This window comes from Etheostoma spectabile, chromosome 8 (genome assembly GCF_008692095.1).
Source record: "Etheostoma spectabile isolate EspeVRDwgs_2016 chromosome 8, UIUC_Espe_1.0, whole genome shotgun sequence".
Lineage (NCBI taxonomy): Eukaryota > Metazoa > Chordata > Actinopteri > Perciformes > Percidae > Etheostoma > Etheostoma spectabile.
The window spans coordinates 10458218-10474941 of record NC_045740.1 but is presented as its reverse complement, the minus strand read 5'-3'; the positions used below and the strand labels follow the sequence as shown (position 1 = coordinate 10474941).

General features: G+C 40.8%; 1 protein-coding gene and 1 long non-coding RNA gene across 11 annotated transcripts in view; both read right to left on the bottom strand.

Annotated features, from left to right (window-relative positions):
- pclob (piccolo presynaptic cytomatrix protein b) overlaps window positions 1-4166 on the bottom strand; it is a 57549-nt gene extending 53383 nt beyond the window's left edge. For all 10 annotated transcript variants that reach the window (XR_004333247.1, XM_032524471.1, XM_032524475.1 and 7 more), the window contains exons 1-3: window positions 3786-4166; window positions 2407-3219; window positions 111-938 (exon numbers count right to left, since the gene is read on the bottom strand). Coding sequence is in view for 9 of the 10 variants with exons in the window: in XM_032524471.1 (XP_032380362.1) it covers window positions 111-518 (408 nt within the window). In the remaining variant the exon portion in view is untranslated. The remainder of the gene's footprint in view (window positions 1-110; window positions 939-2406; window positions 3220-3785) is intronic.
- A 34-nt stretch (window positions 4167-4200) lies between these two features.
- LOC116694729 (uncharacterized) lies at window positions 4201-6618 on the bottom strand. Its single transcript, XR_004333254.1, has 2 exons — window positions 6497-6618; window positions 4201-5019 (listed from the first exon to the last, which is right to left on the bottom strand). It is a non-coding gene; the product is annotated as an uncharacterized LOC116694729 (long non-coding RNA).
- Window positions 6619-16724: the final 10106 nt, after the last annotated feature.

The window sequence follows — 16724 nt, the reverse complement described above, 5'->3', positions numbered from 1 at the left end:
ATGGAAAGTATTTTACTTCTAAAAATATATTATTTACATTATTAATCAAAAAAGACAATGCAACAATCATTATTCAAGGATATTCCAAATCTACGATACTCTTGTCTTACCTCTTTAACATTTGGTATGGGATTGAATCCACATTGGTTGCAGACAATGTTTTTGCAATCTGTGCAGGTGTTGTAGTTGGGAGAATCTTTTGAGCCCACATTGAGTTCCAGTTTACAGAGGGGACAGGTAGAGTGGCCTGCTTTAGAAACAACTGGGGCAGCCAATGCTTTCTTTGGCGGCTCTGATGGAGGTTTGTCCGCTTTCTGCTGTACTGATGGAGGAACCTTGGCCTGCTGGGTTTGTTCTGGTTTCTTCTCCTGTTCCGGTTTCTTGACAGTTGGGGAATTAGAGTCCTTTGAAAGATGGATTTTGGGAGAAAGTGGCGGTGTAGTTCTGGGCTCATCTTGAACAGCTGAGGTTATCAAAGTAGTTGCCGAACTAAAGATGGAGGAACCAAAACCAAACATCTTCCCAGTCACTGCCGGCTTTGCAGGGTCGGGCTGACTTTTACCACCAAAACCAAAGAACCCGCCTGACTCTTGCTGTGCAGCTGCAGAAGTATTTCCCTGCTTATGTGCACCTCTGCTTGTCTGGTCTGGTTGTTTCTGAGGACCTGTCTTCTGGCTGTCCTGAGGTGTTTTCTGAGCAGGAGCTGGGCTGACCTGTTTAAAACTGTCTGGTCCTTTAGCAGCTTCAGCCTTGGTAGGTTGTGCTGCGGGTGTAGATAGTTTTCTCTGAGGAGAGCCTGGTGCAGAAGTCTTTTGTACTGCATGCTGTGCTGGAGTAGTTTTCTTAAATGAGGAATTGACCAAAGATCTTTCATTTTGGGGTTCACTGTCGCCGGCAGCTCGTTTCACCTGGCAGTTTAGACAAAGCCACTCCTTGCCCTTAAAAACACAACAAATAAACAAATTATACATGTACATGTTTTAATGATAACAAATATGAATGAAAGCTCTAAATTATTAATAAAATTAAGAAGCTAGGAGTTGAGGTTTCCTATTCTGAACAGAAAACACACACACACAAATAATTTTCAAAAACAGTGAGCAACTCTGCATATGGCTACGCATTTATGAGACGAATGCGGCTTCAAATATGGAACTGAGGGGCAATGTAAACTTTAAACTTTTATGATTTTTCAAAAAAGAAGACTTTCCCTTGGTTGGTGCTTTTTGGTAAATTTCCCAATCCCCAAATTTTGAAAAAATTGCATTAAAATGTGTGTTTTTAATAAAGGTTTTAAACAAGAAAAAAAGTAAAAATACTGTCAATGTTTTAAGGTTTGACCATATAGTTCTTTAAAAATCCCCCTTTCCAGAGTGCTTGCAAAAAAGCACAGAGGTCTTTTCCCCTCCGATTTTGGTTTACCCGATTTTTGCTATAAGGCATTAAGCAGTATCACAAGACACATGCATTGTGCTGCCGGCAGTACCCAAATTGTAATTGAAATTTCAGGCAAGTGTCAAAATGGTGCTTCCAAAAGCCGTCCATTTACCTTTTTTGGTTTCCCACAAACAATCCCCTGAGGGGTGTGTGTGTGTTTGTTTTGTTTGTGTGTGGGTGGGGTGGGGTGGGGGTGTGGGTGTGTTTGGGGGCATGTGTGTGGTGTTTTTTGAGTGTTGTGCTGGTACCTGTTTGTGTGTGTCCTTTTCGAAAATAACTTTTTAAAAAAATTTTCTTTCTCTTTAAAAACCCTAAATTTTTCAACACAGTCAACAAAAAATGAAAACAATTTTTCCCCCAAAACGGGGATCTTTTAAATTTTTATTTTTGATGACAAAAACTGGTAAGTTGTTACCCTCCAAAAACCCTTTTCCCCTTATTTCTTTTTTTTTTAAATTTTTGTTGACGGGAAGGGCTAAGGGGGGAAAACAACCCGGGGGCCTGTGGGTTTGTTTTTTTTTATTTGGTGGAGCCCCATATTCCAGGTTAGCCAAAGGGTTGAACCCAAAAATTGTCTCATTGGGTTTTGAGAGGCCCTGTAAAATAGGACCCTGAAGAAAATTGCTTTGCAATTTAGTCGGGGAAAAAGGGCAAACCGCATTTCAAAGGTCTGCCCAGGGGAAAAAAAAAACCAAAAATAAGAAACCCCCTAGTTTTTGGGTTCGTTTGTATCTATTTGGTGGAACTTACTTTTTATACAATTTTAAAAAAAAAAAAAAAAAAAAATATTTCAAAGCATTTCCAAAGTTTATAAACTTTTAAATTTAGGGCCCCGGAACTTAAAAAAACCTTGTCATGTCAATTATTATTTTAAAGATCCCCCATTTTTAAAAAACCCCCCAAACATTAAAAGGAAAATACTTCAGCACCTACTCTGAACATAAAAAAGGGTCTCTTGTTGTGTCTTACCTTACTGACCCTTTGGGGATTGGGTTAAAACCCCCATTGGTTTCAGACATTTTTTTGCATCCCGTGAGGTATTGTAGTTGGGGGGGTCCTTTAGCCCAAAAATTGGCACCACCTTACAGAGTGGACAAATGGAAATTTACCACCTTTTGGGAGGCCCTTTTGGGGGGGGCGGGGCTGTTTCTGCCTTTGAGTCCTTTGGGGAAGCTTTTTCCAAATTTGACCTGTCGGGATTTACCTTTGCCTGGGGGGTTGCTCTTGTTTCTTGTCTTGCACTGACTTTTGGACAGTGGCTGGTTTGGTCTCCTTTGTAGACTGCATCTTGGGAGAAACTGGTGGTGTGGTTTTAGGTTCATCCTGAACAGCTGAGGCTATCAAGGTAGATGCAGAACTAAAAATTGAGGAACCAAACCCAAACATCCCTCCAGGCTTTGCAGCCTCAGTTTTAGAACCACCAAAGCCAAATAAACCTCCTGACTCCTGCGGGGCACTGCTTTGCTTGCGTCCAGTTTGACTAGTCTGATCTGGCTTTTGAGACCCAGATGTTCTCTGGGTCTCAGGAGTCATTTTCTTAACAGAAGCTGGGCTGGCCTGTTTTTGACTTTCTGGTACTTTGGCAGCTTCACCTTTGGCTGGCACTTTTTCTGATGTAGACTGCAATTTCTGAGGTGAACCTGGTGATGACATCTCTTTTTTGACAGGTGCAGCTGGAGATAGTGTCCGGTTGGGTGTTGGCTTTTTCATGGAAGGTCCTGGTGGTTCAGAAGCTCCTTGAGCTCTCTGTATCTGACAGGTAAGACAGAGCCACTCATGCCCCTATACAAAAAATAAAAAAGATACATACATTTTGACAAGGATAACACTTTTATGCACACAATGTACAAGAAGAGAACATACAGTTCACAATAATTGTGAAGCGGCATTACACGTTAATGCCATACCTTATAACAGTGAATAACTTCAACAACCATTTAACCATGCCAATGCAATTAATTAATTGTTAATTGAGACTAAGAAAGCTGTTGCTTTTCGTATAATAATTAGTACTATATTAAGATATGGGGCAGTGTGTGATTTTAAGTCTAAATCATATATGCAGTAAAGATCATGTTAAATAAACTTCATCAAACACATGATGCCTGAACATTGTGTCACTGACAATAAAATTGAATTGAACTGAATTGAATCAATAAAGGCTGCACTACTATGACTGTACTGAATAGCAAAATCATTTTCTATTTTTCAATTGTCAATCAAAGTGAACCATAATATTGGCAAAATATATGCACTGTAATATATAACTTACATACATTAAGTACATGCACATTTAGTGAAAATATAAAATATATGACTCATAAGCAAAATTCTAAGCCACTACTTACGTCAGAGTCTGGAGGGCTGAAGCCACACACGCTGCACACTTCAGTTTTACACTGCGTACAGGTTTTATGATTAGGTGGTTCCTTTGTGTGCATATTAAGCTCTGTTGTCTTACACACTGGGCAAAGGAACTTAGCTACTGCTTTTGTCTGAGATCCACCTTTGGTTGGTTCCGGTGATGAAGCCGCTGCCCGGGACAAGCCAGGTGTACCAGGTCCCTTAGGGCCTTGTTGCTGAGACCCAGGCTTATCAGAGGACTGCTGCTGGGGTGTAGTCCTGAAGCCTTGTTGTTGTTGTTGTCCCACCTTAGATGAGCCCTGTTGTTGCTGTGCCACTTCAGCGGAACCCTTTTGTTGCTGTGAAACATTAGGGGAGCCCTGTTGTTGTTGTCCAATTCTTGGTGACGCCTGCTTTTGCTGTCCTACTTTTGGTGACCCTTGAGGTGAGACAGTTTTTTGTGACCCAACCTTTGGGGACTCTTGCACCCCAGTCTTAGCAGGCCCTTGTTGCACCCCTGTCCTAGGTGGAACCTGTTGTGTTGATGCCTTTGGAGATCCAGGTTGAGCTCCACTCTTAGTCACAATATGTTGTTGATCTCCAGGCTTAGGCAAACCTTGCTGTGGTGGGCCCTTAGGTTGATTTTTTTGTGGCTGTCCTTTCAGCTGGTCTTCAGGCTTTTTCCCTTCCTTTGGAGCATCTTGTTGCCACCCTGGCTTGTTTGGGGGTCCAGCTTGTCCATTCCCATGCAACTGTGGTGATCCTTGTTTAGGAAGAGGCTGGCCCTTTTGCATAGGTGGGCCCTGACCTGATTTTTGGGGTCCATGCAGTTGTTGAGGGACTTTGTCAGGGCTTGCTCCTGGCTGCTGTCCTCCAGATGGTGTCCCCTGCTGTGAAGGTGCTTTCTTATTTTTATCCCCCTCCCCATCATCTCCAAATAAACCAAACTTATTCACAGCAGAGGAAACGGCATTGAGGGGGTTGGCCCCGCTAAGGAATTTAGAGGAAAACATAGTTGCGTCTTCCTCCTCCTCCTCCTCCTCCTCTTCTTCCTCGCAGGAGCTGGAATCTAAAGGACTGTCAGAGTCAGAGCAAGAACTGTCTCCTCTCTGTCCTGGCTCTCCGACAGAGGCCTCGGGGGGGGCTGGGGACGGAGCAGTGGAGAGGGCATCTACAGCCCCACTGCTGCTGGTGCTGCTCCCCGGGCTCTCCTCTGGTTCAGCATCTACATCAGATTTCCTAAATGGAAACAGAAAAAGAGGAAGTGTGAGATGACAGGGAACAAGACGAGAGGGAGGGGTAATTAAAGAGAGCATGCTCATTTGTGAACCACATGCTGTCTGAGCCAATGCTGGTAAACTAAAGAAAAACCCGCTGCAACAGCGTACTAAGGTATAGTGAATGCAGAGGAAACATAATATCACTCATCCACTGATTCAATGTCTAAGGTGGGTATTTGATCCTGTTTATACATGTTGGGACATAATTGTAGTCTCTAATAACTCTACTCAGGAGAGCATCAGTGAATTACATAATATAATTTGGTTGACTCATCTTTATCTAAATCCATAATCTGCACATTTCATAAGAGAGGAATTTACATTCGAATACACTGTAAATTTGAATGAACAGCATCTGTAATACACCATAGTGCCGGATAAATAAAACTGACTTCCATCCTGACTGAAACGATTATTATTTTCAAAGCAAATGTCGCCTCTATACAAAGAAAGCAATCAATGATTCAGCCTCACTTTGATTTACTCCGCTCCGACTGTTGCTTTCAGAACCATGGACAGGTCAGCGATTCCTTTCAGCCGGCAATACAATTCAGACCAATGTGCAACACAGGAGGCGGATATCGCTCTTAATAGACCGTACTACTACAATCCATATTCGAATAATCATTCAAGGTGGACTCACAGGTTGCAATTTTTTTTACACCGTCAGAGAATTCGACTTTCTCCGCTACTCGCATCCTCGGGATTCCATGTCATTCATCACCACAATAGCACAATAGCACACTTAAGTGTCGGGCAGTGAGAAATCTTATGCAGGGCATTTTTTACACCAGCAAGACGAGTAAACACAGAATATCTAGCGCTCTCTCTGGAGAAACTGCAGGCACATCCGGGTAGGGGCAGTCAAATAATGCATGGGAAGTGAATACTGATGCTTTCCTTACAAAAAGCAAAAGCAACATCATGGGCAGTACAGCTGTGATGAGCAATTATTTACATACTATACAGCTGGATTTAACGTGTAGCCTACTACGCTCAGCCCACTGGCAGTATGGTTCAGCCAGAGGTGGTTTACCGAAAAAGCAGCATGCATTACGCCCGACCACTTTCAACCCGATAACATGTTAGTCCGCAGAGGGTATGATGTGATGATAGCTCCGTGCACACGGGTGAGCGCACATTTAAAAAAAAACATGATCACCTATTTGTTTGCCCTTGAAAGGGATTATCTTCAAATATCGGAACAGACAAATTGTTGTACAATCCACAATTATTTGAAACCAGCCTGAATTAGCGAGGAAACCCACCAAAAGCCATGTCATCGGTGGCATTTCCCGAAATACCATCTGTTCTCCGGTCCGTGCCCCCCCTACTCATCTCCTCCCTTCCTGCAGCCGAGCATCCTTCACCCTCCACGGTCACAATGTCAAACACTGAAAAGCGCGCTATGCCAGTGAAAGCGAAGTAAACTGTACCTTCATCAACAGCAGATCGGTGTCCCCATCCTCGCTCAAAGCTCCTCGGATATCCCCCGTCTGTCTGATCGCCCAGGGATGGAGGGCACAGGGCAAAGAGAGCGATCAGCATCCACTCCGCCTCCCACCCCAGTGCGCAGGCGCCGCAAATGACAGGTGATCACAATATATCACGCACGGAAATTGAAATTAAAGAGGACAAGGCGATATATTTCCCCGGATTGACGTGTGATCAGCGTCGAAGACCTTAGGATTTACCATCCTGAGAGATATGTATTTCATCAGCGGCCGTTGACTTATTTGAAATGTCACTGTGGTGATCATGAGTAGCTTATAGGGGTAATGGGATTTTAGCCCCAAGTGTGCTGGCCCATGACAACGATATCTGACGTATTCAGTTTGCTTTGAATTCCAATTCGCATGAAAATGTCTGTGTTTACTCAGCATGTAATGGTTTTAAAACACCATCATCTGTTATGATGCTAACTTTCATTTTCTGTTTCATGCTGAAAATACATTAACACATAACACTAGGCAAAGTATATTCCATCTGCAAGTTGATTGTAGACACCTCCAAATAAAAAAGTATTTCCAAATACTTAGATCCATGTATTCAGGTGTGGGTACAGGTGCATGCCTCTCAAAATGAGCTGACCATGTGTCCCCTTTGTTTTTATGAAAATATTTTGTCTATACCTGATATGATCCAACAGGAACTTTTGTCATCCAGACACTGATAGATCATATATCTCCAGCTTGCATATCTTAAACATCATCCATCCGTCAACCCTGTCTAAATACGAGCACAACCCATTTCAGCAGAAATCAATACATCTCAGAACTGTCATTAAAATTGCCTTTTCATATTTCTTTGTCTTTGGCAGTTTCGCCAACCTAATTGCTCCATCCATTTAGACTTGCCTCCAGACCTGCTACACCAGGCACACTATGCTGGCCATAATCCACACAGCTTCATCAATACATTTGTGAAGCAAAAGGCAAAAAAACAAATGCATTTTGGACTAGATGCACTTCTTAAGTATGCAGCAATTCTCCCACTGTGCATACACCATCTAGACATTTCCTCTTGGGCCAAATTAATGATTTTAGCTGTTGTTGCAATTTAGTTTATAGAATACGTAATGGGGATGTAGGTAATAGGAAGTGAACAGCCATTGGCACAAAGCACCTCTTCAGTCCTGGCTTTCTTATTCTGGCATATATCCCACAAGAGTTTTTCTACAAAGCAGATGTGATGTGAAGAGACAATCTGGGCAATCTTATCCTGTGCCGCTGTCAGAGTGATAACAAACTAGCTGGCTTTCTTCTTTCTTTCTTGCAGCTCAAGGCCAGATGAATAGACATGCTGAGACCTCTATCCAACCATGAACTGACCACGATCCTTGAAACCATTAGTATCTTAACACAACTCTGTAGAATGTGAAATCTGGTTAAGAAAGCGCATACAATATGAAGAGTACAATATAGTATATACACTTCCTGTGAATCGGTTAACAGATTACAAACTGGACTTTTAGAAATTATGATAATAGCAAAAGGACAATTCACCACAAAATAGGGAAAATGATTCTCACCACAGATCCACCTTCTGCCATTCACCACCAATGATTAGTTACCAACAAAGGAAGGGATTTATCTAGAATTTTTGAACAGAAACAATGCATCCCCCAGCCACCCCCACGGTCACATGCAAATCTACACACAACATACAGTTGATTAATTCCTATTCAGTACGTGGTAAGCGTGAGTGAGAAGTGTGGGAGAGCAAGTGGTGTGTGGGCGTGTGGAAGAGTTATGTCATGCGTGATGTGTGAGAGGCAGAATCGGTCTCTCTTTGGAAAGCGCCAGATTTGGCTTTATTGCAGACACACACACACACACACACACACACACACACACACACACACACACACACACACACACACACACACACAGGATACATTCATCAGCACAATCTCCATCTGGGGATATAGGCTGTAGCTTTGTCGTGGGCTCGTAAATGGTCCGGAAATCCTTTTAGTAATCTTAGACTGCTTATATCTACCTCATCCACACAATCTGGTACTTGGAAATTGTTTTGGTGTACATAATAAGTGATGACCCTCTTCCTGTTTCTGTGGAGTATCAGAATAGAACTGATGTCAATGCAAGCCTACAGTACAGTTCTTAGATGCTGCTATTCCTTATTTGGTGGGAGATGTAACTAAATGTTTTCTCTAACCCGTGGGCTTCTGTAAATTCTGAGAAAAATGTCGGTTGTCTTTTTTTAAAGAGATGACAGTAAACAAACAGCTGTCTAAAAATCTGAGTTTATCAGGAATGTTTTTGCTTTCATCCTGTTCCACAAGTGAGTCGTGTTTGTCAGTCAACAATATTATGTAACACTGTAAGACAGCAGGCAATCACCAGATGCGGCACCACCATGTTCTTTTCTTTTGATCTCTCGTCAGTTTAAATGCAATAATGACAATCTCCTCTGTCACCATGCTTTTCTCTCCCACGCACTTTCTGATAACGCCAGACCAGACTTAAATCCCGCGCTCACACATCTGAAGCATCATAGACTTTAACAACATCACTAAAAGAACCCCAAAATGAATTGCCTGCTCTCGTGTGAGGAGTGAAAAGAATTCAAACTGCTCATGGGAAACATTTTAAAAAGGTTGAATATTAAAACATATGTCACCTGTGGGTTCCTTTTGTTTGGCTTTACAAAATGTTTAGTATGTCAATTTACATGATGGACTTATATAAAAGTACCATCAAATCCCTGCTTTTTCCCAATTCCTTTTCATTCAAGCAAATTCCCAAGGAAACAGACAATAAATAATTAGCATTAGAAACTCTTCCTCCTCTGTGGTGTGATTTAGCAGTTCTGATATCTATCAGGACTGCTAACTTACAATCACACAAGGCCTACTTTAAAAGGCTACTTTAATTTACCAGAAGCATGTAGTAATATGTTATGGGATACTGTCACACATCTAGCATCCACATCTAGAAAAGGTAAGGCTAGCACTTGATATAATGAATGAATATTAATGACAAGGGTTGTTAGTATAGAGTGTAACCCATTAAATGAAAGGCTTTTTAGCTTGTCTAAAGTTGTGTGTGCTTTCAGATAACATTTAAATGAAGCCTGCATTAATTCCAGTACATCTGCATGGCTGAAATTGAAAGCTGATCTCCATGAGTAGAAACCTATCCTGTTTAAGGTTCAAGTGTCTGAAGGATATATATATATAGAGAGAGAGAGGTGGGGTACATCCTGGCCAGGTCCCCAGTCCATTACACAACCCATACAGACAAATACATTCACATCACCTTGTAGTAGTTCCGTTTGGGCTGCACCTATCTGCAAGTCTTTTAACTGAGGAAAGTGACGCACATAGCTTTGAATCCAAGATCTGCTAAAGAGGCAGCCGAGCATACCATCCAGTCACATAGCTGCCATGCATTGGAAAACCCCAGAGTCCATTAATGCTAACTAATGATGTACTTCTCCCTGAATTCCATTTTCCAAGTTGTTAATATAGACATGAGGGAATGTCCAATCCGACAGTTGACCAGGTTCCTCTGTGGGGCTCCCCCTGCAGCATTGCCTCTCTGCTCACTAACACATGCACCATTACAAAGACATTTAAGGAGCATTTGTATTCTCCTCTGCACAATGGAGCCTGTTCCCAGCACCCACACACACCTATCTTCCTCTCTCCCTCTCTTCCTCTATCTGGCTCTCTCATACGCAAACAAACTCAAGCAAACAGAGTTCAGAAGCAGTACTTATCTCGCTCTCATTTTAATTAAGCTGACACACTGGAGCATAATGCTGCCTAGCTGTTTCTGACTCCCTCAGCTCTAATTCTCATGGATGAGACTGCAACTTCCACAACAACAACAGTAACCAGTCACTGAAAAAGTGTTTTAGTCAAGGAAATAGTTTGCAAAAAAGACACACCTCTGACGTTGACCCTTGAGGAAGGCAAAGCAGTTTTTCCCCGGCATTGTTTTCTCTGGGGCAGAGCCGGAGAGGTGTGGAGCAGTAACCTGCATGGAGGTGTATTGCTGTTCTCTCTAGGTTTTTAGGCCTCTGTGCCTGTGTGTTTGGCCAGGTCACTATGTAATCTATACAGTAACCTGATCGCACACACTTTGCCAGTGTCATTAAATTTACATATCTGCACTCACAACACTACTCTCTAGATGGAACCATAAGACCAGTGGAATGCACCAAAATGACAAATGGAAAATTAAAGTGGACAGTTGATGAATTGGTTTTAAAGTGTGTTATTTAGGACTTAATATACTGTAACTAGTAGCATGTTAGCTAGCATAATGTTTGCATTATACTAATTAGAAAATATATGAAGCCAATATATTAATATGAATACACATTAATTATATAAATATAGTAATATATAGTAATATATAGTAATATATATATATATATATATATATATATATATATATATATATATATATATATATATATATATATATATATATATATATATATATATATATACTGTATAGATATATATTATTCACAGACTGATTCAAGCCAGCCCTTTATCACACATTATAAACATTACAATAAATGTAATTGACTGATAGCTTGATTGCATTAGAATGGGCATGATACGCAGGTAGAGTTACCAAGCCTTGGCAGTCTGCTGTGTGTCCCAAGGCAGCATGGTTTGTGCTGTGCCTTCTCCCTCCCTTACTCTCCATCATGCCAGAACCCTGCACAAGTCTCTAAAGCCACTCAGTCTTTTTTCCTGACGAGTGACCACAGCTATGTCCCATACTAAAAATACTCTTAAAGGAGCAGTGTCCACAAGGCATCAGCACACCCTTATCGCCTGTCTTATCTTGCTTTTTCCACCAGCCCCTCCCTTGCCTGCCATGTCACAGGAGAATTCTACGGATAACACAGTTCACGCCCTCAAATCCTACAAATCAGTGAGCAGGAAATCACTGCTGATCAGAGTCGGATTGACAAAAGAGAGAAAGGTTGGGTGAGAATAAAAATGAGAGTGTAAATAGACGAGTACGGGTCCCAAAATACATTTGATGATGGAAATGAGGGCACTAAATTGATAAATGCCGTAAAGATAAGAAGGAAATGTCAATGGCAGATGTGAGGACAAGAATGGAGTGGGGAAAGAGTCTCAACAATGCTGATTTAGAGGGAGGGAGATGTGACAGAGCTGCAGATGCTTCAGTGCTCATGTAAGCATTTATTCAAACTGGCAATATCCTGAAGTTAAAAGTCTCTCTTTCATCAGACATATCTTGCCATTAGTAATCCCTAATACTAAGGCTATGGGAAGTGCGCTCATCTGCATTCTGTTCACAGCAATGCTCTACCCTTATACTGTCAGAGTGGACAAGCCTCTGAAATACGAATGTGACCGAAAACGTTTCCACCCTACCACTAAATATTGCTGTTTGGTGAACGGTGTTGTTTGCTGTTCGACAGGAAGATGAACTTTAGAATGCCTGTCGAGGTGCTGTAATAAGGTCTAGACTGCAGGCTGTATATAATTGAAGAGGTGTAAAAGAAGATAGGGGTTTAGACTACCAGAGGACTCCTGCCTCCAGTGTACAGTGTCAGAGGCAAACCTTGCTTAGTAACAGACAAGTACAGTACCCATAGTGCACAAAGGTTTACATGAGTGCACTTTTCAAAGATTGAAATTTAGCATTTCTGTTTCAGTGCAAGGTAAGATTTATGAGCAAGTTTGTTTGGGCTTTTCATTATATCTGAAAGTGTTCTCAGCTCCCAAGTCTATTTACCCTTTAGAATTTACAGTAAAAATCACACGTACTTTCCATTACTGCTAACCCCTTTTTAAATGTTAACTTTATTGTTTTAGATATTTGATTTATATTTAGTAATTTTAGGCTGATTTTTATTCATATCATAACAGTATAAAAAACAACTGCGGCTTGATACTTGCTTTTTTAGTCCTTCGAAATGAGCACCATTTTTGATTGTTGTTTTGTGGTACCCTCTTTATGCTAAACTATGGTAATGCAGTCATAAATGCCCATCTACTTGAAAAGCCTGCACTGCAGTGCCACACAGAAAAACAAAACAAAATCAACAATCAAACAATCATGAACGCACTCAATCACTCAGATACTGGTGTAATCCTCTAAGTGTAGAATTCTACAAATAGTGGCAAAGTTAAATGTCAATGAGCGGACAATTGCACTTGTAATTGCTCATTTTATAGGTAAACTTGACTTTGACTCACTCTTTTTGTATTCCTATCTTGCTACTTGAAAGCTACAGGTGAAAAAGAGACAATGACCTTGCATGTGTGCGTAAGCGTGTCTCCCAATGATTTGTAAGATGGAGATCATGGAGAATAAGAGGCATCACTTTCTGGTGTGCTTTTCATTGGCAGTAATACAGTGTACTCTAATATCACCTTCACTGGCACCTGCTTGGCGTAAGACTGTGAAAGCAGATAAACTGTACCAACTGATGTGTGTGTTGGTTGTGTGTGTGTGTGTGTGTGTGTGTGTGTGTGTGTGTGTGTGTGTACATATGTGTATGCTTGTATGTGTGATGTGTGTGTATGTGTGTGTGTGTGTGTGTGTGTGTGCGTGCGTGCGTGCGTGCGTGCGTGCGTGCGTGCGGGTGTGCGTGCGCGTGTGTGTGCGATAAAGTGTGCACACTGTACTCAACCTGCCCAGGGAGAGGATCCATTCTCTCATCAAATATTCACCAGCAACCACACAGGCTCCCAGCTGCCTGCTGCTGTAATGTGCACACATTGCTGTGTTATGGGTTCCTGATATATTCACTGGAAAAAACGCCCCATAAAATGTTTGAACACTCCATTATGAGGATCATTTTTCACATTTATGCAGCTCAGCTTCAAGTGTAACTGTCGTACACCTACACCTGGATACAGAAAATCTCCTACTTGAATGCAAGCTGGCGAGTTGGCCAGAATGTGAATAAAAAGTCAGTTCCCACTCAGAAATATGTGCTCATGCGCTTCCAGAGTATCTTGCAGGTGTTTGTATAATATGCATGCCATGTTTGTCTATCAAAGTATTAGTGATAAACATGAACTAATAAAGCCAAGATTAATGTAAGGTGTAAGAGTTTGATTCACAGACCTATGTCTGTGGGAGAACACATGTTTGCATTTACTCTGCTTCTGCCTATACCTGTGTCATTTACACTTACTTGTTTACATTGGTGGTTTGTATTCAGCACTGTGACATGATCCACTTCCATCTAATGCATGCAGTTGTAAATGAAAGGAGAATAAATAATATGTGTGACTTGAAACGGATGTGACTCAAATATGAACTTATAAATTATGCATGTCTAAACTTCATAACCAAAAATGGAAACTTGTGCTGAAGCGCAATGGCGGAACAGATAAACATGCAGCCTGAAATGCATGGTATTACAATGAAAAGCAGAAATGTGAATAACATTAATGATGATAATGATGATGCTCACTGTTATATGTTTTGTAGAAGAGCAATGCAGTCAACAGTTGTGCCTAAGTGTAACAAACACACATTCTAAATTTAAATTCTCAGATTGGATGAGATTATGATTCCCTATAGTTTAGTATTTTATTACTGAAAGAACACGGAAAATATAACCTCCTTTACAGATGCGGAGACATAATTCATAATTTACTTCAGGTATGGAAAAAAAAGCAGCCCCACTGAAAGTTTTTTTTTCTTTCACCTACAGATGAAGATACACAGTATGGCCTTTGTAATAATACTATTCCATTGGGAATTTTAATTTCATAGCTGACTTGTTTCATGTTATCACGAAATCCTCTCCGCTCCGACTGGTGCTATTTATACAATTGCTTTGTTTGAGGGACAGTGTGAGAAAAGAATAAATTAAAATCTCTACAACATACTTTAATACATACAAATATATGGCCAATTTGCAAATATATTATATGCAAACATGAATATTTGATGAAGTCTTTGTATGGACTGTTGAGGCAAATTTGGACAATTAGATTACATTCATTCGTCGTTTCTATTGGGTGGCAAAAGTAAAGCTGAGTGTTAATCAGGGATGTACAGTATGCCATTTGAGACAAATCTCATTGAATCACTTACAGAGTTTAAGTGTACTACAAGACACTTTAAAGAATGTTTCTAAAAATGTCACTCAGTGTGAACAATCTGCTTAATACTTTTAATGAGATCACTCATATAAATCCCTACTTTTTATGTGGAAGCAACATCTGTTGGAACCTTGCAGCCTTAAGCAGTGTCTCTTTAAGGCGGCTTTGAGTGGGCCTGCTCATTCAGCGTAAGGCAAAATGTTGTCTTGAGTTTTGTGTTTCATTTTTGTCATTTATAAAGAATGATTTAGGGGATATAGAGGAAAAAAGAATGATTTAGGGGATATAGAGGAAAAAAGAAAGACAAGAGTTTTTTTTCTGGTGTGGTAGACTCATTTAATGCAGATATTGCTTTTAAATCAATTTTGGATTTGTTGATTTATTTCATTAAATTGACCTTTTTGAGGACAAACAATTACATATTCAGTATATATACACATATACTATACAAAGATGCCCAAACATTCACTCTTTCATATTCTTTTTTTGCTTTCTCACGGTTAGTTAGGATGTTATAATAGACTGACAAAGAGTAAGAGAGAGAGAGCGAGAAAGAGAGAGAGCGAGAGAGAGAGAAATCTGGGCAGGTATATTGATTAGACTAGCAGTGCAGCTCAGTCAACACCCAACTCACTGCGGTGGAAGATTTCCTTCAATATATGCTCACTTAATCCCTTACAAGGCCTTGATTTTCCAATACATGCACTTCTTCAGCTCTAGATATCTTTCGGTGTATTTAGCTTTAGCTACAGTATAGAGTAGTTACTACACTGCATCCGTCAATCATTTCATATACTTATTTCATATACTTATAGTCAAGTGTTGTAAGTGATCTTATAGTGAAACCACCGGTATCCTGTGTGTATTGTGGTATAGCTTTTTTTAACGCTACACTTTCTTATTTTTATAGAGTCATCATGGTGTGTTGATTGATTGTACGTGTTTGTTGTTTTACAGGCCTTGGCCAGCTGTTGGCGCTGCCACGGTGCAGAGGTCAGAGTGATGTAATAAGAATGATGCAGGGATAAAGAGATGGATTAGAGGAGAGAGAGCAACCCCCACAGGGACACAGATGTAGTGATTACACCCAGATTAATGACAAAACACTCTGTGTCACACACATGCACACGTATCCATGATGTGCATTACTTTACTGGAACATAACATACTTTAACAAAGAGACAAACTACTCAAACACAGTTTCATGGATTATATTTCAACATTCTTTTGGGCATGCATTTCAAAAATACATTTTTTTTTAAATGTTCAGCTGTGATAAACAGGATAACTCATTAATAGCTGTCTGTGATGTTTACTTTCATTGTGTTTTAGGGCATCTGTGTTTCTTACTTGCATCAGGTACCCGCCCCACTTCTCTTGGCAGACTTAAGGATCAGGTTGCCAGATCAGGCAGCAATATAATTCAAAGACTCATTGGTCCCTCGGGAGGCAAAGCCCCGAAGTAAGTAGAGGGCAGAGATTTACATCACACTTCTCCCCTGTGTAGTTCCTCTGTTTCCTTTTCCTCTCCTTTTCCTTTTCACTGCTTCACTCACTTCACACTTTCTCTCTCACTGATTCACGCTGCCGTCTCTGCTCTCCCTTCACTATCAGCAGTAGGAAAAAGCCAGATGATCTATGCCTCCAATCTTTCTCATTCCCTTGGCTGTCCTCTCTGGCATGTGTGAGCTGTGGCAGGCGTCTTTTTATACAAAGAATCCTAAAGAGGCACATAAATACACACACTGGTGCAGCCTGGTGAGTCATGTTAAATTAATGAATTGCATTTTTATTAGGCTGTATCTTGTATATGCTTTTGGAAGCCATACGTGGGACACAACAAAGGTTATCTATGCAGACAGATATTTCAAGAACAATTACAAAATTAAGTTTTGCAGGGGTCAGTTCAACCTCTCCTGGTGCTGGTTATTTAATGTTCTAACTGCTGGGGTGGGGGTGGGGGAGGGGGGTACTGTAGCTCAGAGACAGCTGTGTCAGCGAGATAACACATAGTACATGTTGACACGCTGTTTGTGTGTACAGTGTGTTCATGTCTATATTATTTCAGATACACTTTC